The 22561-nt window shown below is 37.6% G+C and overlaps 1 protein-coding gene across 5 annotated transcripts in view; it reads right to left on the reverse strand.

Moving 5' to 3' along the window:
• Positions 1 to 1012: 1012 nt before the first annotated feature.
• The window catches only part of spn-F (Protein spindle-F), a 59055-nt gene continuing 37506 nt past the window's right edge, over positions 1013 to 22561 (reverse strand). For all 5 annotated transcript variants that reach the window (XM_053778224.2, XM_053778223.2, XM_053778219.2 and 2 more), the window contains exons 9-11: positions 12702 to 12930; positions 12034 to 12139; positions 1013 to 11534 (exon numbers count right to left, since the gene is read on the reverse strand). In XM_053778224.2, the coding sequence (XP_053634199.1) occupies positions 11325 to 11534; positions 12034 to 12139; positions 12702 to 12930 (545 nt within the window). In that variant the 3' untranslated portion in view covers positions 1013 to 11324. The remainder of the gene's footprint in view (positions 11535 to 12033; positions 12140 to 12701; positions 12931 to 22561) is intronic.

The following is a 22561-nucleotide window of genomic DNA, read 5'->3' on the forward strand; positions in this document are numbered from 1 at the left end:
CATATTTCTCTGACACACTCTGTGGTCTCTCCCATTCACACCTTCCTGTGATGCAGTATCCTTCAGTGCTGGTCCACACTGTGGTACAAGCTAGCCACAAGAACAATCATGTAGATGTCTCCCAGTACTATAATCAACTGCATGGGTGGCATGTCTGTATCTTGCAGGGTAATGTTGATGTACTGCAGGAGCACCCTGGAGACTGGGTCAGCATGCAGGCTGCCTTTTTGCCTGGTAATGAGACAGATTATCTTCTTGGGGATTAAACTTTACCTATACACCTCTTAGTGTGTAGGTAGAGTGTATATACAGAAACTAACCTGCTGTATCAGTGGACCCCACTTGTACAGCAGGTTAGGTTCTGGGCTATTGCTGTGAAGCAAAAATCACTGTAAAGTGAAACAGCCTTTTTTCATTTTCAAGTACACATAAAAGCCTGATAACACGTCTACACTATCATATATTAAGTGAGCAATCGAGCTAGGCCTAAAAGGTGCATGTACAGTACACACATTACTTACCTTAAAATATTTTCTTCATTAGCTTATAGTAAGTGGTGAATATATTTATTGTAGGAAGTCTGAATTAATGAAGAATGGGTATACTAATTGAAAACTGCTGCATTAGCAAAATGCTGTAAAGCAAAGGGCTGTAAAGCAGGGCTTGCCTATACTGTATACAATGATCATAATTATCATACAAGAGTAGTGGAACACTGATAAAAGAAGCGAGTTTATGGTGAACTACTGTACAGTACCTATACACTATATGATTATGTCCACTGGGCCTCTATAACTAGAGGAAAAACATAATATACACTGCAGTATAAAACAGAATGATAACATAATACATAGGCCATTATGAAGGTATGTTTACTATATAATGCTATCAAAGTATTTAACAAAATGCATAATACAAAATAAAACAAAAGTCTAAGTCCACTCACAAACACCAATATGATAATATTGTACTAGTTACTGTATAAGTTAAGATTAAAGGTTAACAAACACCATTTCTAATACATATGTGTTTATTTAACAAAGCAGGATACTGTGTACATACAGTATAACCATTATATGTACAAGGCAAAAAATCTATATTTACATTTAAGATTTAAGAGACTTTAATGCTGTTGTAAAGGCAGCAATAGAAAAGTTTAGTGCCAGAGCTTAATGACAACAGTGACCTTTAATTAAATTGTATCTATACAGAGGTCTGGAAATAAGTAATTAATGTATAAAACAGGAGGATAAACAAGTATATGAGGAATGATGAAATGCATAAAGACAGCAGTTTGTTAGATTATTAGATGATAAAATGTTGAAGGGCAAATTTCAAGAAATACATTTCATTTTAAATGAGTGACCAACATGTCCGATCAGTATTTAGCAATAGCTACAGTAAGAATATGAGGCAAGTAGAGTTACAAGAATGATGTCATAGGATAAGAGAGAGGTGATAGAGTCAAAGAAGGGAATGTTTAGTAAGAGGTGCGAGCAACTGTTGGAAGAAAAACTGACTAGTAAGAAAGGAGAGGTCGAAGAACATTTAAGAATACAGTACAAATATATAATAGAGGTTTGTGGTATAGGAGTCAACAGGAATGATGGGTGGAATAATGAAATAATAAGGGTAGTAAGTGATAACTAACTGTTTACAATGTAAAACTGAGATAAGAAAGGTGGAAACAATGGCGACGGAGCACAGAAAAGCAAGTGAGAGACTGCAAGAGTTATTATGAGAATTTTGATGAGATTAAGAAAAGAATATTGGAGAGAAATAACTAAGGTGACTAAGCCTGGGGATCAACTGAATCTATCAATTAAGAGTGAAGGTGGTAAGATATTAAATGGGGAGGTAGAAGTACTAGATATAAATTTTTGAGGAGTTATTCAAAGTAGATGATGAAATGGAGGCAGAGATTTCATGCATAGCACAGAAGGGAAGAACTAGAAGTGCCCATAAGACAGCAAGTGAACTAATAAGCAAGTTAAAAGGGTTAGAAATGGAAGAAATAGGTGAGATTTAAACTGAGAAGCTGAAATTAGATGAGAATATATAGGGAGGATTTCTGATTAAAAATGACTGAGCTATGATGCTCTGCATTTACAAAATCCAAGGGACATAATACTGAGAAAATTATTTTATGAATACCTATTTATGAAATTAGACACATGTGACACATAATGATCTTGTGCCATTATTTTCTATAGAAAAACAGGTTCTGGGTTACAAACATCTTGTTTGTAAGTTGAGATACTGGGAATGTAATACATGTGTGAGCTGTGAACCTCCGTGTAGTTTTGGAATAAGTAGTATTGTTATACAATACATACTATGTGTGGCAAGAGGAAAAGTACTTAATCCTTTGACTGTTTTGGTCATATATATATATATATATATACGTCTTACAAGCCACTATTTTTGACATATACTATATACTCATAAATTCTAGCGGTTTCAAATCAAGCAGGAGAAAGCTGGTAGGCCCACATGTGAGAGAATGGGTCTGTGTGGTCAGTGTGCACCATATAAAAAAATCCTGCAGCACGCAGTGCATAATGAGAAAAAAAACTCCGACCATTTTTTTAATTAAAATGCCGACTTTGTGGTCTATTTTTGTATAGTATTTAAGGTTGTATGCTCATTTTCTTGGTCTCAATTGATAGAAGAGAAAACATATTATAGAAATAGAAGTGATTTTGATTGGTTTTACTATGAGAAGAACCTTGAAATGAAGTTCAAAGTTGGGGAAATGATTGATTTTTGCCGATGTTCAAAAGTAAACAAATGATGTCATTTTCCAATAAATGTCCAAGTAGCCATTCTAATATGCAGTCATGAATGGGTTGACATTATTTATACAATTATTACAATATTGCAGTACTGTAGTTTGAATAACAGTAAATCTTCTATTTTTTTGTTTGAATAAAATTCAAAATGGAAAGGAAGAGTAATATCAGAGGGGTCTGGAGACATGACTGATGAACAAAGAAAATGTTATTTTAGAGCCAGGAATGTCTGCATTGTTCACTCTGGACCCTATTTTGAAATTGTCATATTTTTTAATTTTCGTGAAATTGGCCAAATTGCAAATATCTGACCACGTTATTGGGTAGCTGAAATCGGTAAATGGGCAGTTTCTTGTACTCAATCGATAAAAAAATGGAGTTCTAAAGAAATAGCTATGAGTTTGGTCGACTGGAACAATGGAATTAACCGAAAATAGGGCTCAAAGTGGACAAAATCGCCGATTCATAAATATCGCCGAGGTCGCTAACTTTGCGAGAGCATAATTCCATCAGTTTTCCGTCAAATTTCGTTCTTTTGGTGTCATTACAATCGGGAAAAGATTCTCTATCATTTCATAAGAATTTTTTTTTTTTTCAGAAATTTTGCGACACCAGAAGACACCTCAGGATTTGGGGTTGCGACAGTCAAGGGGTTAAGGACTGGCAGAGCATGAATAGTTCTTCTGTATCAGGAAAAAGGTACAAAAGAGGAATGTAAAAATTATATGGAAATAATTTGACTGATTAACCCCTTCTGTTGTATAAATTACTAAATTTAAAAAGAGAAACCTACGTTTTCCTTTTTAGGTCACCCTCCCTCGGTGGGATATGGCCAGTTTGTTGAAAGAAGAGAAGAAGTTGATTGATTATACCAGGTAAAGTGTATAGTAGAACTATTATTAAAAGAGTTATGGTTAAGACAATAAATAGAACTGCAGAATAAGGAAGACTTAGGAAAGGAAGGGGTGTATATTTTTTTTGTTTCTTTTTAACAAACAGGTCGTATCCCACCGAGGCACCATGACCTAAAAAGAAAAACGAACGTTCCCCTTTTTAAATTTAGTAATTTATACAGGATATTGGGATATTGGCAGTTTGGAGGGATATGTTGTGTATCTTTATACGTATATGCTTCTAAACTGTTGTATTCTGAGCACCTCTGCAAAAGCAGTGATAATGTGCGAGTGTGGTGAAAGTGTTGAATGATGATGAAAGTATTTTCTTTTTTGGGGATTTTCTTTCTTTTTTTGGGTCACCCTGCCTCGGTGGGAGACGGCCGACTTGTTGAAAAAAAAAAAAAATACAGGAGAAGGGGTTAATAGTTTAAGTGTTTGGAATAAATTATACTGTGTGAGAAATACTTGCATAAAGGTAAGGAGCTAGGTGCTGGATTTATAGATTTGAAAAAAGCTTATAATAAATGGGCAGGCAAGCAGTATGACTGATTGTTACAAGTGTATGGAAAAGAAAAAAGGATGTTAAAAGCTGTAGCATACTGTACTCTATATATGCAAGACTCAGGTTAAGATATTAAAGACATGCATTTTATGTCAGTAAAGTGTAGATGCATGTACTTTACATATAGTTTACATTTACTCTTGATAAAAGATGGTTTGAAACTCTGAGACTAATACTGTTTGTGCCCAAAGATTTAGGGAACCACTTACCTTGAAATATCCAAAATTTATTGTAATGTTTTATTTTCCTTTTCAGTCAAAAACGTTGTTATTCATACAATTAACACTGGTTCTTAGGTACTGTATAGATTAATAAATGCATGACATACAAATAAAGAATACTATTAGGTACTATATGGAAAATAAAATTAAACTGATTATCAAAATACATGTAGTAAAGATTGAATAATGCAGTGCAGTGCCTTAAATGTACATTTCCAAAGGACTATCCCAAAATATTAATTCTGTAGTAATTTCACTTCAAAGTGAAGGTACCCTAATGCAATGCATCAAAATATGATGCTCAATTCATTATTTAATACAGTATAATATATACAAATTTGATGAGCTTCATTTCACATGGTAAGAATTAATATTTTGGGGGAATGGTAAGTTTACAATGATAAAACTGCAGAATTCATGACATTTGCTCACTTTTGCTTGCAACTAGGTAATGATTTTTAGCTCGATTTATCATCAGGACTGTGACTGACAGTATTTTTTTCATAAATTCACACATGAATGTGAGAAATACAAAAATATAACCAGGAATTTTCTCTTAACATGACATAGTAACAGTTTTGGTTTAAATGCTATAACTCCCCAGTTAACACAACTGTGGACGGAATTTTTGCAAATCACAGTGCAAATAAATAAAAGTGAGTTGTGGTGTACAATCTAATTTTGATAATGACATAAAACAAGGGAGCAACATTACACCACCTAAGTATAAAAATTCCAAGGTAACTTAAACAGTGCAGTACAGAAAGTTGGAGTAATAAATGGCAAATGAATTTCACTGTTAAATGCAAAGCAATATACAGTACATAGTATATCAGAAACAAAAGTAAAAAGGTAAGAGTTTTCTGAACACCACAGAATTAAAGAAACCAATTGAAGAAAATGGCCTAGGAGTAATAATGCCAGATAAAGATAAACAGGCAGTGTACTGACACAGTAAAAAATATAACACTCTTTTAGGATTTATTTATAACGTATTGAAGTCAAGTTGAGCCAGCCATTTTGTACAAGTTGTTAAATCCTACTCTAGCATATCTAGTTTTGATATTCATACACAAGTATGAATATTGGTAAACAGGTGGATGCTCAGCATGGAAAGGTGAAGAATATACCCAGACTAAAAAGTAAGCATATGATATTTAGAAGAGCTGAAGTTATTCAGTCTTTCATGTTAAGATTGAAGAGTGACAGATGCAAGCATTGCTTTTATAAATATCAAGGGGCCTTACAATCTTGATTAAAGCAAATACTTGAATATTACTTTAAGGGAAAAAGTTCCTAAGACCAGAACTGCAGTATTTATATTAGGATGATTATTAGTATTATAATCATAACTAAGTGCTAAACCCAAAGGGTCATACAGCTATATTAGGATGAATGTAAGTAGTTCTGGCCTTCGCTAATTTCCTCTACTCTCATAGGAGCATGTATGTCAATGCCACCAATGAGCCATGTCCCTGACTCACGGTGGGATTCATTTGATGACTTTGAAATACCTCCGATTTATTTTATTTTACCTGTTGACAGTGCTCTCAGTCAGTCTTCATTTTGCCCTCCACTCCTCTTCTGAAAATATAAGCTACTCTATCCTTATTGGATACCTTTATTATAATAGCGTTTTTATTATTGCGCTTATTGTTTATATTGATTATCAGTAATAATTTCACTCTTGTGCACTTTAATGTGCATGGTTGACACCTTTTACTTTAGGGCATTCCGTTGCTATTTTTCTCTTAAATGTCTTTCTGGTAATCTACCTGCAATTCTTTTTAAGTCAACAGGTTAGGTGTGGGTCACCCAAACCATGAGGGTAAGACAGGACAAATTTAGTAGTTCTTTTTGGGTCACCATGCCTCGATGGGAAATGGCCGGTGTTAGAAAAAAATCCTACTATTAATGACTGGTGCTGTCACTGGCTTGTCTTTTGGGATCATTGCCAGTGCATCAGTTGTCACTGATCCCAGATACTTCTGAAGCTTACTGTCAGCTCTGCAACTATCAGGCCACATTTTGTTACAAAAGCAATCCAGTCTGACACTATTTTTTTTTTTTTTCAACAAGTCGGCCGTCTCCCACCGAGGCAGGGTGACCCAAAAAAGAAAGAAAATCCCCAAAAAGAAAATACTTTCATCATCATTCAACACTTTCACCACACTCGCACATTATCACTGTTTTTGCAGAGGTGCTCAGAATACAACAGTCTAGAAGCATACACATATAAAGATACACAACATATCCCTCCAAACTGCCAATATCCCAAACCCCTCCTTTAAAGTGCAGGCATTGTACTTCCCATTTCCAGGACTCAAGTCCGACTATATGAAAATAACCGGTTTCCCTGAATCCCTTCACTAAATATTACCCTGCTCACACTCCAACAGATCGTCAGGTCCCAAGTACCATACGTCTCCATTCACTCCTATCTAACACGCTCACGCACGTTTGCTGGAAGTCCAAGCCCCTTGCCCACAAAACCTCCTTTACCCCCTCTCTCCAACCCTTTCGAGGACGACCCCTACCCCGCCTTCCTTCCGCTATAAATTTATATGCTTTCCATGTCATTCTACTTTGATCCATTCTCTCTAAATGACCAAACCACCTCAACAACCCCTCTTCTGCCCTCTGACTAATACTTTTATTAACTCCACACCTATTCCTAATTTCCACACTCCGAATTTTCTGCATAATATTTACACCACACATTGCCCTTAAACAGGACATCTCCACTGCCTCCAACCGTCTTCTCGCTGCTGCATTTACCACCCAAGCTTCACACCCATATAAGAGTGTTGGTACTACTATACTTTCATACATTCCCTTCTTTGCCTCCAGAGATAACGTTTTTTGACTCCACATATACCTCAACGCACCACTCACCTTTTTTCCCTCATCAATTCTATGATTAACCTCATCCTTCATAAATCCATCCGCCGACACGTCCACTCCCAAGTATCTGAAAACATTCACTTCTTCCATACTCCTCCTCCCCAATTTGATATCCAATTTTTCTTTATCTAAATCATTTGACACCCTCATCACCTTACTCTTTTCTATGTTCACTTTCAACTTTCTACCTTTACACACATTCCCAAACTCATCCACTAACCTTTGCAATTTTTCTTTAGAATCTCCCATAAGCACAGTATCATCAGCAAAAAGTAACTGTGTCAATTCCCATTTTGAATTTGATTCCCCAAAATTTAATCCCACCCCTCTCCCGAACACCCTAGCATTTACTTCCTTTACAACCCCATCTATAAATATATTAAACAACCATGGTGACATTACACATCCCTGTCTAAGACCTACTTTTACCGGGAAGTAGTCTCCCTCTCTTCTACACACCCTAACCTGAGCCTCACTATCCTCATAAAAACTCTTTACAGCATTTAATAACTTACCACCTATTCCATATACTTGCAACAACTGCCACATTGCTCCTCTATCCACTCTATCATATTTTTTTATAGTTTTAAATACTTGTTTTCATAAGAGAGAAAAGACAATTTCTTGAATGTTTGTAGCAGGGAAGCCAACAATTCCCTTACCACTAGCAACCTTTTCCATTACAACTACTGAAATATAAATTGCAAAAACAGTTCTAAAATTATATAAGCTACTGTATTTCAGTTCAACAAAGTGATAGATCTATCATTAGTTAAAATTTTAGGTAGTTGGTCAAAGAATGTAGTTCATGAAGGAATGGTAGTGTCGTTGCTAGGTCTCGACCTTAAAGATTTTAGAGGTCTATGGGGTAGCAAGTGTCAAAAAGATAGCTGGAGAGGATTGTGTGGATTGGAATGCAATGAAAGTGACATATGGTGAAGAATTTGAAACATCAGTGGTGAGAACTGTGTAAAGGTTGGATATAGAAATAAGTGCAAAGGAGGACACTACTTGGAAATGGGGGTGTTAGAGAACTCTGGAATAAGAGATGTGAGGTATTCTCTGTAGGTGGAGTTGGGCAATCGTTTGGTTTTCATGATAAATTTTTTATTTTTTCCGAAAAATTTTCGACCCTGAGAACAAGCTCAGGAGAGGGCCGCTCGACCCTGAAAGGGTTAGTGGACAATGTACTGTGTGTACATATCTTTTATTCATTGGAGCTATGGCTAAAAGTAAGCAGGTTGTAACAATAAACGGAGAAAAAGAAATTGGAATGACCTTTTTCTTTCCAACACTGTATTTGGCTTTCCTGAAAGAAAATGAGGCAGTGGCAGGAATATGAGGGATATATTTCTTTGCACTTAAGGTAGGAAGGGGGCAGTCACAGTTTGGGTAATTATGATTTATTTCCCCACAGATCGGACATTCTTCCTGTGGCCTGCAATGTTTTGATGGATGACTGTACCACTACACTGGCAGCACTGTTGTAGTGTTGACCTGATATGCATACCGACAGAAGGGGGTAAGTTCATAGACATTGAATGTCAGTTTAGCTATATCAGTTGGATGTTATTTTCATCCATGAGCAGGGCAGACATAAGTTTTGATTCAGTGATTGGGAGTTGTAATTCTAATTATTTTTGCATCCTAAGTACAGTTGGTGAAGTTTTGTTGTATAACCATGTGAGTGATAACAACAGTTCCATGCACAGATTGATGTGGGGATGCACTAGTTTCAACTATATCAGCATCATCATCTCCGACAATGTGCATTCAACTTTTTTAGAGGGTGCAAGTAAATGTCTTGGCTGATGTGGGTCATGAGTTCTTGTGCAAGAATGTGGCCATTCAAGAATGATTTGGATGAAAAAATCTTATTCATTGTCATGTTTGGAAGATTCTGTTAGCAGAAGATTTCCAGGTTATGAGTTTCTTAGTTTACAACCAAGGTGTGTGCTATACCAGTCTCATCATTTGTCTTTTATTGTCACTTGGCAGATGGCTTCAAGCCACTCAGTCCCTTGGTGTGTGGACAATCCATGAAAAGTCAATGCATCATGGATGAAGTCAGTTCCATGGTCAAGGTAATGAGGTCCGAGGTGCTACAGGAAAAAAGTAGAATGCCAGTACTGGGCCCAGAACACAAGTGATTACCCATTAGAGATGCTGGGGATCTGAGTAAGATCCATGGCTGTGTAAGAGTCAGTAGTATGTGTTATGATCACTTGACATCCAAGAGAATAAACCAGCTCTGAGAATAAATGAAAAGAAATTACAAACCCACCCTTAACCACGGTCACCTTTGCAGCAAGAGATAGTGCTGTTCTTTCCTGGAAACCACCTTTTACCCTACATGGTGCAACACCAAGATGGCACCTCCAGAATTAGTCGAGTAAGGCTTAGCAAAATTGCCTGTTTAGGCAAGAGCACTTATGGTAATGGGTGAACAGGAGTCATACACTGCTGGGAACTGCCATCAGAAGCCATGCCAGATGGGCACTCAAGTGTCTTGGAGAGTCATATGACACCCTAAGATGATCCAGTTTTCATCGGGTCAGAAGACAATCACTACAGTACTACAAACAGAAGCTGTGTTAGAACAGGGCTGAAAGCAATTCTTCCTTGTTCCATCAAAGAGCTGAATTTCACAAAAGGAAAAATATTACCTATAATCAGGCAAAAAGGGCAGGAGGGTTGGGGGGGGGGGATATTTATATTCAGTTTAATAAAGGGGTGAAGAGGTTCAGTTTCTCAAATCAAGAGCCCCTTTATTGCAGCAAGACACACACCCTTGAAGGGAGTAAATATAAAAAAATTATTTGGTTTCAAAGACAGAACTTACATTTTGTAGCACTGTATATTTTGTTCTTTTCTTGGCTCTCTTCCTTTCCAATCTTAATACCATATAATATGCTATATTAAAACTATGTCTAGATATTTAAATGATTAAAAGATAAATAACAATATTATTTACAAATATACAACTTGAAGCAAAATAAACATCAACTAGCTGAACAATTAAACTGCTGTACACCATATACATTGGCAATTTATCTGGCTCAAAATATGAGGCAAAATATAATGTAAAAATGTAAAAGGAATAAGAACCATTTCACAGGTAGTTGATTTTTGGCTGCATATTTAAAGACATTCCATTTAAAGAAAATGTTGTCATATAGGTATATGAAAATTTACCAGTAACAGAATACATAAAAATACTTTGTTTAAAACTCTTAACATTGTATATAAACATACAATATAAAGAGAAGAAACTACCAGGTAATACAATTTATCTGAAGACTTCCCCAACATGAATTAAGAATCAATAGAGTCATTACAGTTACCCAGAAACTAAGTGCACTTACTGCACCTCATGTAGGGAGGGTGATGAAGTGAAAGATTATCCTGCACAAAGTATTTAAATGAGAAGTGCAGTAAATAATTAGAAAGCATCAACACCTACAGACTCCTTTTGAAGGTATCAGGGTGGTGATATGCTGAAAATGTTTTATACTCTGAATAATTCTACATCACTATAATTAATATAATTTTTCTTTGGATACTATTAAAAAGCTTAAACAGTAATCATCTTCCGTTTCTGATGTTAATGGAAATTAATATAATTTCTACTGTACATTCTAAACTATAAACGTTAAAGTTTCTAATTTAAAATTTAGGTACCTTTTCAAAGCATTCTTTTGTTAGTTCAAGGTCACTTGGAATTTAATAGTCTGGTTAAACAAACTGCATTATATATACTTGCATTACATAAATGAAGAAACATTACAGGTGTTTAAGTGTTCAATACTAAGAATGTAATTCAGTACCGTCTTAGAGTATTTCAATAATCACAGCCCTGTAAAAATGCAATATGCATTATTCACTGATAACACATTCTGCATCTGTGACCAAAAATTTTCTTTATACCAACACATGAAACTGGCTTCAATTATGCAATAACCTCAAAGCCATTCTCAATTTCAAAATGGCTTACAACATGAGATTCAAATGACTCCTGAGGAATAACTTGAGGAAACACTGCATTGCACATTGGGCAGATGCGCTCTTCCTCATCTTCCAGCACTGGATCTGGTGAGGTGCTCACTGTTCGTGTGTATGGTCTTGTCAAGTCATTCTCACGCCCTTCGTCATCACTCATCTTAATGAAATAACAAAACTGAAAGTCACAATTTTCATACAGCAAAATGAACCAAGTGAAATATTCTTACCATACAACAAGTCAAGAATTTATATTGTTGTATCAATGATAGAGCACAGTAAAAATATAAAAAAATGTCTAATTAACTTAAGGATAATCCCAAAGAATATGTTCTAATTCTCATATCTAACTGAGAGCTGTCACCATAGCAAATATATTCATCATTACCAATACACATTCCTTAACATTTTTTAGCTCACTGGATCCACCTTTATGGTATTAAAAATTACAATAATTAAAAGAAAAATTAAACTCATCACCATTATCCACATACTAGTATGTACATGAATATAAAATCGAATTAGCAATACAAAAAAAGCAAGCCTTAATGAGTAAAAAATTAAGATAAATTTGACTGAAATTAGATTAGTTGTTTTTTCTAAATTATGCTTAATGTAATAGATAACAAATATTATTTCATATGGTAATAAAACTTTACCTGAACTTGTCTCCAATCAAACGGACTATGTGGTCGATCCTCTGCAGAATTATTGGCATCCATGTGGATATTACTCTCACCATTGATGTCATCCATCAATGGGCTTCTGTTTTGAAAGTATAATATTTGCTTACTATGCATACAGATTTCTGAAAACTTTAAATAAAGAAAAAGCACATAGAGGTGGCAAAAATAATTATGCAGACAAAAATTTTTGCTCAAATTAAGTCAACTACTTGTTCTTTTTACCCCCTAAATTATGTTCATGGGGAATTACTAAATCCATAAGGGTCATACAGCACCTGGGAAATGCAAGGTACAGTAATTATATCTAATCCAAGACTTCCAATTCCTTGGATCAAAAGCCCTTCACTAGCATTTAGCAACCCCCCCTCAATCCCTCAAAGGGTCACACTCCCGAAGTATGTTGCTGGAGGCTAGACCACTGGATAGAAGCTCCTCAATCTCAATAAATCCTATAACCACAAACTTCTGATGCACACTAGCACTGTATTCTTAAATCTACTCTATACCTCTTTGACCTCCTCATTATCTGATAAGCTCTCTTATCCCACCTTTCTACTAATAGATGCCTATATCTCCCACATACTAACATGCACTCAAATAACCAACATCTTCAAGGTGATTTAGCGATGTCCAATACTTACGTATTCATTCCTGCAGATGTGAAGTTGGTGTTGAGAACTGATCCACATGTTGCTAATCGACTTTGACAAGCACCATCATCATCAACTACTTCATATTTTGTTCCCTCCTCAAACTGAGTGGAAGGAGTAATTGTCACTGTAGACAAATCACGGTCTCGCTGACTCAGAGTTCCATCTTTTGACAAGGTACGATGACTATGCTCAAAGTTGGTGTCACACTGAGAACACACTAAACCAGACATGTGTGTTATAAATGCCAAAGAACCTGCAGTTATGAAAATGTTAGATTACAGAATTACTATATTATATTCAATAGATAGGGCTAGACCATTAGGGTAATGCAGCCCCTGGGAAATGGGAGATAATCAGGTTTGATCCAAGAAAAGGACGACCATTAGGGTAATGCAGCCCTTGGAAAATGGGTTTGATCCAAGAAAAGGCAAAGTAACTTTAATACTTTGGATCAAAAGACTCATCAGTGTAAAGGCAATATCTTTGAAGAGTGAAAATGTAACATGATACCTCTTGGTATAAGAACAACCTAACGAAAGTCAACCTTGATCTTAAACACATCACAGCTACCTTGGTCCTCCTGAACCCATGAATGCTTTTATGTACCTTCACTTATATTTACCTTCCCTTTTATGCATCCTCTCTTTTATGTGCCTCATTTTTTTATGCATCTGTTTTTATGTACCATCCCTTTTATGTACCTTCACTTTTATGTACCTTCACTTTTATGTACCTTCACTTCTATGTATTTTCTCTTTTATGTAACTTCTATATCATGTATCTTCCCTTATATGTACCCTCATCTTTATGGAAGATAAGCAAGATGAAAAACAATAAAAAATTTAATTTCTCATTTCTTCCTGTTGCAGAGCAGCCAAGTGAAGAGCAAGAGGTGTGTAAGATGAAGAACTGACATACGCTGTGATGTTTGGAAAGAAGCCTTCTGTGACAGGTCATAGTTTTGTAACAGTTCAGAAACAAAGACTGGATGTTATCAAGAAAGGACGAGAGGATTTAAAAAACATATAAAAAGAAAGTGATTTAATATCTTACTGATATATTAATTTAATAATCAATTTTAATGAAAGGAAAAGCAACTGGGTAAGTGAATACAAGTGGTTGTTAATATACACAAGTGAATGTTAATACACAAGAACAGATAAGAAAAATACAAAAATGATACAGTGGTCAACCATTTTTCCAGAATCTCTTATACAGGAATTATCATACAAACAGATCTAAGCAGTCATATCTTTAATAATTTTTTTTTTTAACATTTCAGCAATTTCCCAACAAGACAGGGTGACCCCCCCCCCCCCCTAAAAAAAAGAAACACTTTCACCATCATTCATCACTTTCACCAACATTCACACATAATCACTTGCAAAGGCACCCAGATATGACAGTTTGGATGTCACTCCAACAGCCAATATCCCAAACCCCTCCTTTAAAGTGCCGGCATTATACTTCCCATTTCCAGGGCTCAAATCCAGCTAACCAGTTTCCCTGAATCCTGTCACAAATATTACCCTGCTCACACTCCAACAGCTCGTCAGGTCCCAAAAACCATTTGTCTCCATTCACTCCTATCGAACACACTCACGCACACTTGCTGGAAGTCCAAGCCCCTCACCCACAAAACCTCCTTTACCCCTTCCCTCCATTTTTTTCAAGGACAACCCCTACCTGGAGGGTATTCTGGGGATCAATGCCCCCGTGGCCCGGTCCACAACCAGGCCTCCCGGTGGATCAGGGCCTGGTCAACCAGGCTGTTACTGCTGGCCGCACGTAGTCCAACGTACGAACCACAGCCCAGCTGATCCGGCACCAACTTGAAGTATCTGTCCAGCTCTCTCTTGAAGGGAGCCAGGGACCTATTGGTAATTTCCCTTATGCATGGTGGGAGGCTGTTGAACAGTCTTGGCCCCCAGACACTTATGGTGTTTTCTCTTAGTGTACCAATGGCACCCCTACTTTTCACTGGGGGTATTTTGCACTGCCTGCCCAGTCTTTTACTTTCATAAGGAGTGATTTCTGTGTGCAGATTCAGAACCATTCCTTCTAAGATTTTCCAAGAGTAGATTGTGATATATCTCTCTTGCCTGCATTCCAACTAGTACAAGTCAAGTGCTTCCAAGTGTTCCCAGTAGTTGAGGTGTTTGATGGAACTGTACACTCTCCAGATCTGCAATTTCACCTGCTTTGAATGGAGATGTTAATGTACAGCAATATTCCAGCATAGAGAGAACAAGTGATCTGAAAAGGATCATCATTGACTTGGCATCTCTTGTTCTGAACATTCTCATTATCCATCTATCATTTTCTTTGCAGTTGTGATTGTGGCACTGTTGTGATCCTTGAAAGTGAGATCCTCAGACATTACCACTCCCAGGTTCCTCACATTATTTTTCCACTGTACTGTATGATCAGAGTTTGTAGTACTCAGTTCTAGTTATTATCTCCTCCAGTGTTCCATAATGTAGTAGTTGGAATTTGTCTTCATTGAACATCATACTGCTTTCCATTGCCCATTGGAAAACTTGGTTTATATCTTCTTGGAGATTGTGTCCTCAATAGATGACAGTCCCATGCAGATCCTAGTATTGTTTGCAAAGGATGACACGGTGCTGTGGATTACATCTCTTGTCCCCCCTACAGATTTATACGCTCTTCAAGTCATTCTATTTTGTTCCATTCTCTCTAAATGACCAAACCACCTCAACAACCCCTCTTCAGCCCTCTGACTAATACTTTTAGTAACTCCACACCTCCTTCTAATTTCCACACTATGAATACTTTGCATAATATTTACACCACACAGTGCCCTTAGACACGACATCTCCACTGCCTCCAGCCTCCTCCTCCTCGCTGCAGCGTTTACGACCCATGCTTCACAACCATATAAGTGTGTTGGTACCACTATATTCTCATACATTCCCTTCTCTGCCTCCATGGATTTTTTGTCTCCACAGATACCTCAATGCACCACTCACCTTTTTTTTATTTATTAGTTTTTATTAACACATCGGCCATTTCCTACCAAGGCAGGGTGGCCCAAAAAAGAAAAACTCTCATCATCATTCAGTCCATCACTGTGTTGCCAGAGGCATGCCTACACTACCGTTATAAAACTGCAACATTAACACCCCTCCTTCAAAGTGCTGGCACTGTACTCCCCATCTCCAGGAATCAAGTCCGACCTGCAGGTTTCCCTGAATCCCTTCATAAATGTTACCTTGCTTACACTCCAACAGCACGTCAAGTCCTAAAAACCATTTGTCTCCATTTGCATCTATCTAACACGCTCATGCATGCTTGCTGGAAGTCCAAGCCCCTCACACACAAAACCTCCTTTATCCCCTCCCTCAAACCTTTCCTAAGCTGACCCATATCCTGCCTTCCCTCCACTACAGATTTATACACTCTCGAAGTCATTCTATTTCGTTCCATCCTCTCTACACATCCAAACCATCTCAATAACCCCTCCTCAGCCCTCTGGATAATAGTTTTGGTAATCCTGCACCTCCTCCTAATCTCCAAACTACAGATTCTCTGCATCATATTCACACCACACATTGCCCTCAGATATGACATCTCCACTGCCTCCAGCCTTCTCGTTGTTGCAACATTCACCACCCATCCATACAAAAGCGTTGGTATAACTATACTCTCATACATTCCCATCACCTTTTTTTATTTCATCAATTCCATGGTTAACCTCATCCTTCATAAACCCATCCACTGACACGTCTCCTCCAAATATCTGAACACATCCACTTCTTCCATACTCTCTCCCTCCAATGAGATATCAAATTTTTCTTTACCTAACTCATTTGATACTCTCATCACCTTACTCTTATCTATGTCATGTCCACTCTGTGAGATTCACTGTTGGGGTCCACATGTTTCCCAAATCAAACTCATACCAGCTTTCTTTAATTTCTTCACTTTTCATCCAGTCTTTGAACCCTTTAATTTTTTTGGGAAATACTGAGTCAATAAGATACATGGTCTTCTTATTAAATCTAGAATTAAGCAAAAAATTATGATGGAGTCCATGCCAATTTATATTTATTGTATAACACTATACTTAAATAATATGTACAGTAATACTCATTCTCCTTTAAAAAATCAGTAATTCAACTACAGTACAGGTAATTCCAAAGAAACATTACCTCAGTGATCACTCCAGAGCAAATATTGAATAGCAAAGTTTTATACTCAGGTATTTAAATTTTGTTTGTACAGTAGGGCCCCGCTTTACGGTGTTTCGCTTTGCGGCGTTCCACTAATACGGTCATTTCAAATTATGCCAAAACTCTATATACGGCTCCCCCCACCTGACTTTCTAATACGGTCACCGTGCCCCACCCGGTTTGTTTACATTCTCTGTGAGATCCGTAAGCACCAAGTCTCTCCATTATGTCTGGAAACTCCAAAATTTCAAGTGTTTTTAAAAGTTATTTCATAATTTATATATTTTTTTTTTTTTTTTTCAACAAGTCGGCCGTCTCCCACCGAGGCAGGGTGACCCAAAAAAAGAAAGAAAATCCCCAAAAAGAAAATACTTTCATCATCATTCAACACTTTCACCACACTCGCACATTATCACTGTTTTTGCAGAGGTGCTCAGAATACAACAGTCTAGAAGCATACACATATAAAGATACACAACATATCCCTCCAAACTGCCAATATCCCAAACCCCTCCTTTAAAGTGCAGGCATTGTACTTCCCATTTCCAGGATTCAAGTCCGACTATATGAAAATAACCGGTTTCCCTGAATCCCTTCACTAAATATTACCCTGCTCACACTCCAACAGATCGTCAGGTCCCAAGTACCATTCGTCTCCATTCACTCCTATCTAACACGCTCACGCACGCTTGCTGGAAATCCAAGCCCCTTACCCACAAAACCTCCTTTACCCCCTCTCTCCAACCCTTTCGAGGACGACCCCTACCCCGCCTTCCTTCCCCTATAGATTTATATGCTTTCCATGTCATTCTACTGTGATCCATTCTCTCTAAATGACCAAACCACCTCAACAACCCCTCTTCTGCCCTCTGACTAATACTTTTATTAACTCCACACCTTCTCCTAATTTCCACACTCCGAATTTTTTGCATAATATTTACACCACACATTGCCCTTAGACAGGACATCTCCGCTGCCTCCAACCGTCTCCTTGCTGCTGCATTTACCACCCAAGCTTCACACCCATATAAGAGTGTTGGTACTACTATACTTTCATACATTCCCTTCTTTGCCTCCATAGATAACGTTTTTTGACTCCACATATACCTCAACGCACCACTCACCTTTTTTCCCTCATCAATTCTATGATTAACCTCATCCTTCATAAATCCATCCGCCGACACGTCAACTCCCAAGTATCTGAAAACATTCACTTCTTCCATACTCCTCCTCCCCAATTTGATATCCAATTTTTCTTTATCTAAATCATTTGACACCCTCATCACCTTACTCTTTTCTATGTTCACTTTCAACTTTCTACCTTTACACACATTCCCAAACTCATCCACTAACCTTTGCAATTTTTCTTTAGAATCTCCCATAAGCACAGTATCATCAGCAAAAAGTAACTGTGTCAATTCCCATTTTGAATTTGATTCCCCATAATTTAATCCCACCCCTCTCCCAAACACCCTAGCATTTACTTCCTTTACAACCCCATCTATAAATATATTAAACAACCATGGTGACATTACACATCCCTGTCTAAGACCTACTTTTACCGGGAAGCATCAGGGAAGAGAGAGGTGAAGGTTTATAAACTAAAAGAGGAGGCGGTTAGGGTAAGATATAAACAGCTATTGGAGGATAGATGGGCTAATGAGAGCATAGGCAATGGGGTCGAAGAGGTATGGGGTAGGTTTAAAAATGTAGTGTTAGAGTGTTCAGCAGAAGTTTGTGGTTACAGGAAAGTGGGTGCAGGAGGGAAGAGGAGCGATTGGTGGAATGATGATGTAAAGAGAGTAGTAAGGGAGAAAAAGTTAGCATATGAGAAGTTTTTACAAAGTAGAAGTGATGCAAGGAGGGAAGAGTATATGGAGAAAAAGAGAGAGGTTAAGAGAGTGGTGAAGCAATGTAAAAAGAGAGCAAATGAGAGAGTGGGTGAGATGTTATCAACAAATTTTGTTGAAAATAAGAAAAAGTTTTGGAGTGAGATTAACAAGTTAAGAAAGCCTAGAGAACAAATGGATTTGTCAGTTAAAAATAGGAGAGGAGAGTTATTAAATGGAGAGTTAGAGGTATTGGGAAGATGGAAGGAATATTTTGAGGAATTGTTAAATGTTGATGAAGATAGGGAAGCTGTGATTTCGTGTATAGGGCAAGGAGGAATAACATCTTGTAGGAGTGAGGAAGAGCCAGTTGTGAGTGTGGGGGAAGTTCGTGAGGCAGTAGGTAAAATGAAAGGGGGTAAGGCAGCCGGGATTGATGGGATAAAGATAGAAATGTTAAAAGCAGGTGGGGATATAGTTTTGGAGTGGTTGGTGCAATTGTTTAATAAATGTATGGAAGAGGGTAAGGTACCTAGGGATTGGCAGAGAGCATGCATAGTTCCTTTGTATAAAGGCAAAGGGGATAAAAGAGAGTGCAAAAATTATAGGGGGATAAGTCTGTTGAGTGTACCTGGTAAAGTGTATGGTAGAGTTATAATTGAAAGAATTAAGAGTAAGACGGAGAATAGGATAGCAGATGAACAAGGAGGCTTTAGGAAAGGTAGGGGGTGTGTGGACCAGGTGTTTACAGTGAAACATATAAGTGAACAGTATTTAGATAAGGCTAAAGAGGTCTTTGTGGCATTTATGGATTTGGAAAAGGCGTATGACAGGGTGGATAGGGGGGCAATGTGGCAGATGTTGCAAGTGTATGGTGTAGGAGGTAGGTTACTGAAAGCAGTGAAGAGTTTTTACGAGGATAGTGAGGCTCAAGTTAGAGTATGTAGGAAAGAGGGAAATTTTTTTCCCAGTAAAAGTAGGCCTTAGACAAGGATGTGTGATGTCACCGTGGTTGTTTAATATATTTATAGATGGGGTTGTAAGAGAAGTAAATGCGAGGGTCTTGGCAAGAGGCGTGGAGTTAAAAGATAAAGAATCACACACAAAGTGGGAGTTGTCACAGCTGCTCTTTGCTGATGACACTGTGCTCTTGGGAGATTCTGAAGAGAAGTTGCAGAGATTGGTGGATGAATTTGGTAGGGTGTGCAAAAGAAGAAAATTAAAGGTGAATACAGGAAAGAGTAAGGTTATGAGGATAACAAAAAGATTAGGTGATGAAAGATTGAATATCAGATTGGAGGGAGAGAGTATGGAGGAGGTGAACGTATTCAGATATTTGGGAGTGGACGTGTCAGCGGATGGGTCTATGAAAGATGAGGTGAATCATAGAATTGATGAGGGAAAAAGAGTGAGTGGTGCACTTAGGAGTCTGTGGAGACAAAGAACTTTGTCCTTGGAGGCAAAGAGGGGAATGTATGAGAGTATAGTTTTACCAACGCTCTTATATGGGTGTGAAGCGTGGGTGATGAATGTTGCAGCGAGGAGAAGGCTGGAGGCAGTGGAGATGTCATGTCTGAGGGCAATGTGTGGTGTGAATATAATGCAGAGAATTCGTAGTTTGGAAGTTAGGAGGAGGTGCGGGATTACCAAAACTGTTGTCCAGAGGGCTGAGGAAGGGTTGTTGAGGTGGTTCGGACATGTAGAGAGAATGGAGCGAAACAGAATGACTTCAAGAGTGTATCAGTCTGTAGTGGAAGGAAGGCGGGGTAGGGGTCGGCCTAGGAAGGGTTGGAGGGAGGGGGTAAAGGAGGTTTTGTGTGCGAGGGGCTTGGACTTCCAGCAGGCATGCTTGAGCGTGTTTGATAGGAGTGAATGGAGACAAATGGTTTTTAATACTTGACGTGCTGTTGGAGTGTGAGCAAAGTAACATTTATGAAGGGATTCAGGGAAACCGGCAGGCCGGACTTGAGTCCTGGAGATGGGAAGTACAGTGCCTGCACTCTGAAGGAGGGGTGTTAATGTTGCAGTTTAAAAACTGTAGTGTAAAGCACCCTTCTGGCAAGACAGTGATGGAGTGAATGATGGTGAAAGTTTTTCTTTTTCGGGCCACCCTGCCTTGGTGGGAATCGGCCGGTGTGATAAAAAAAAAAAAAAAAAAAAAAAATAGTCTCCCTCTCTTCTACACACCCTAACCTGAGCCTCACTATCCTCATAAAAACTCTTTACAGCATTTAATAACTTACCACCTATTCCATATACTTGCAACATCTGCCACATTGCTCCTCTATCCACTCTTTTCTAAATCCATAAATGCAATAAAAACCTCCCTATCTTTATCTAAATACTGTTCACATATATGCTTCAATGTAAACACCTGATCTACACATCCCCTACCCACTCTAAAACCTCCTTGCTCATCCGCAATTTATATATACTCTAATAATTACACTTATGTATACCTGTACCTAAATAAACTTACACACTGTGCTGGCGTGCAGGTACATATTAAAATTAGTAAGTGTCTTATGTCTCCAGATGCTATATTAGTAATGATAATAATAATCACCGAGTCTCATTAAATGTCGTATATTACGTTAATATACATATTTTCATTAATCCATCTATGATATTTTTTCAAAATTATATAATAAACACGATGCATAACATATAAAGATGATAAATACACCCCACAGTAGAATAAATAAACATAAATATGAGATGTGGGAGCTAGACAACTTGCATTAGTGATGGCAAGAATAACATTTTCTCTAGTCCAACATAAGAGAAAATGTGTTACTGGGGGTAACTGTAGAAAATTATTCTTTTCGTATGTAAGTAAGCAAGTTTATTCAGGTATACACAAATACAGTTACATAGATTATCATACATAGCAGCATATGTGTAAAGTACCTAGGATAACCCAAAAAAGTCAGAGTGACTTATTCTCATTGCCTTCACTCAGAGCATCATTTCTTCTAAAAATGGTGTTACATGAGAATAGGAGTGTTTCTCTTTATTTATTCTACCATATCAATGTAGAGACTATTTGTACACAATGTAATTTGTACACAAACCAGACGTGTACACTTTGTTTACAAAACTTGCGTTCGCCTGGTTTGTTTACATAACTCTGCGCCTGTCCTCTCCCATGTACTCATTCTCTCTCTCTCTCTCTCATTTATTTGTTTTATCTCATTTACTCACCCCTGACCCTACATTAAGACTACAAATATTTTAAGGTAAGTAATGAGTGAACTGTATATGCATTTTATCGCTCTGGGATGCTTAAATGTAATAGAATATTATGTGTAGGTGGGGTGGCCTGGTATGGTAGCCCGGCTGACTACCATACATACCACACTTGGTTTTTTACAATAAATACTACTTGTCTCACCCTAGATTAAGACTACAAATATTTTAAGGTAAGTAATGAGTGCACTGTGTGTATTTTACTTTTTTATTGTTTTTTAATGCCTGGTTCTATTGCTAACTTAATATATGTTAATGTAAACTTGTTATCTAGTATTTGTATGCATTTATAAGGGAAAAAAAAGGGTGTTCCACTGTACGGCGATTTCCGCTTTACGGCGGTAGCCTGGAACCTAGCCTGCCGTATAAGTGGGGCCCTACTGTATATATAAGTTATAACTGTTGGTAATTTTCATAATTTTATAATGACTGACAATGTGACTACTTTATTTGACCCTATGCAAGCCTGGCCCATGGCCGGGCTCTGAGAACAGAAACAGACTCGAAACTCATCAAAGGCAAGGTATGCAATAATGTGCATATACTACCCATGCAGCACAAGTGAAATAACCAC

Source organism: Cherax quadricarinatus, chromosome 22 (assembly GCF_038502225.1).
Source record: "Cherax quadricarinatus isolate ZL_2023a chromosome 22, ASM3850222v1, whole genome shotgun sequence".
Classification (NCBI taxonomy): Eukaryota; Metazoa; Arthropoda; class Malacostraca; order Decapoda; family Parastacidae; genus Cherax; species Cherax quadricarinatus.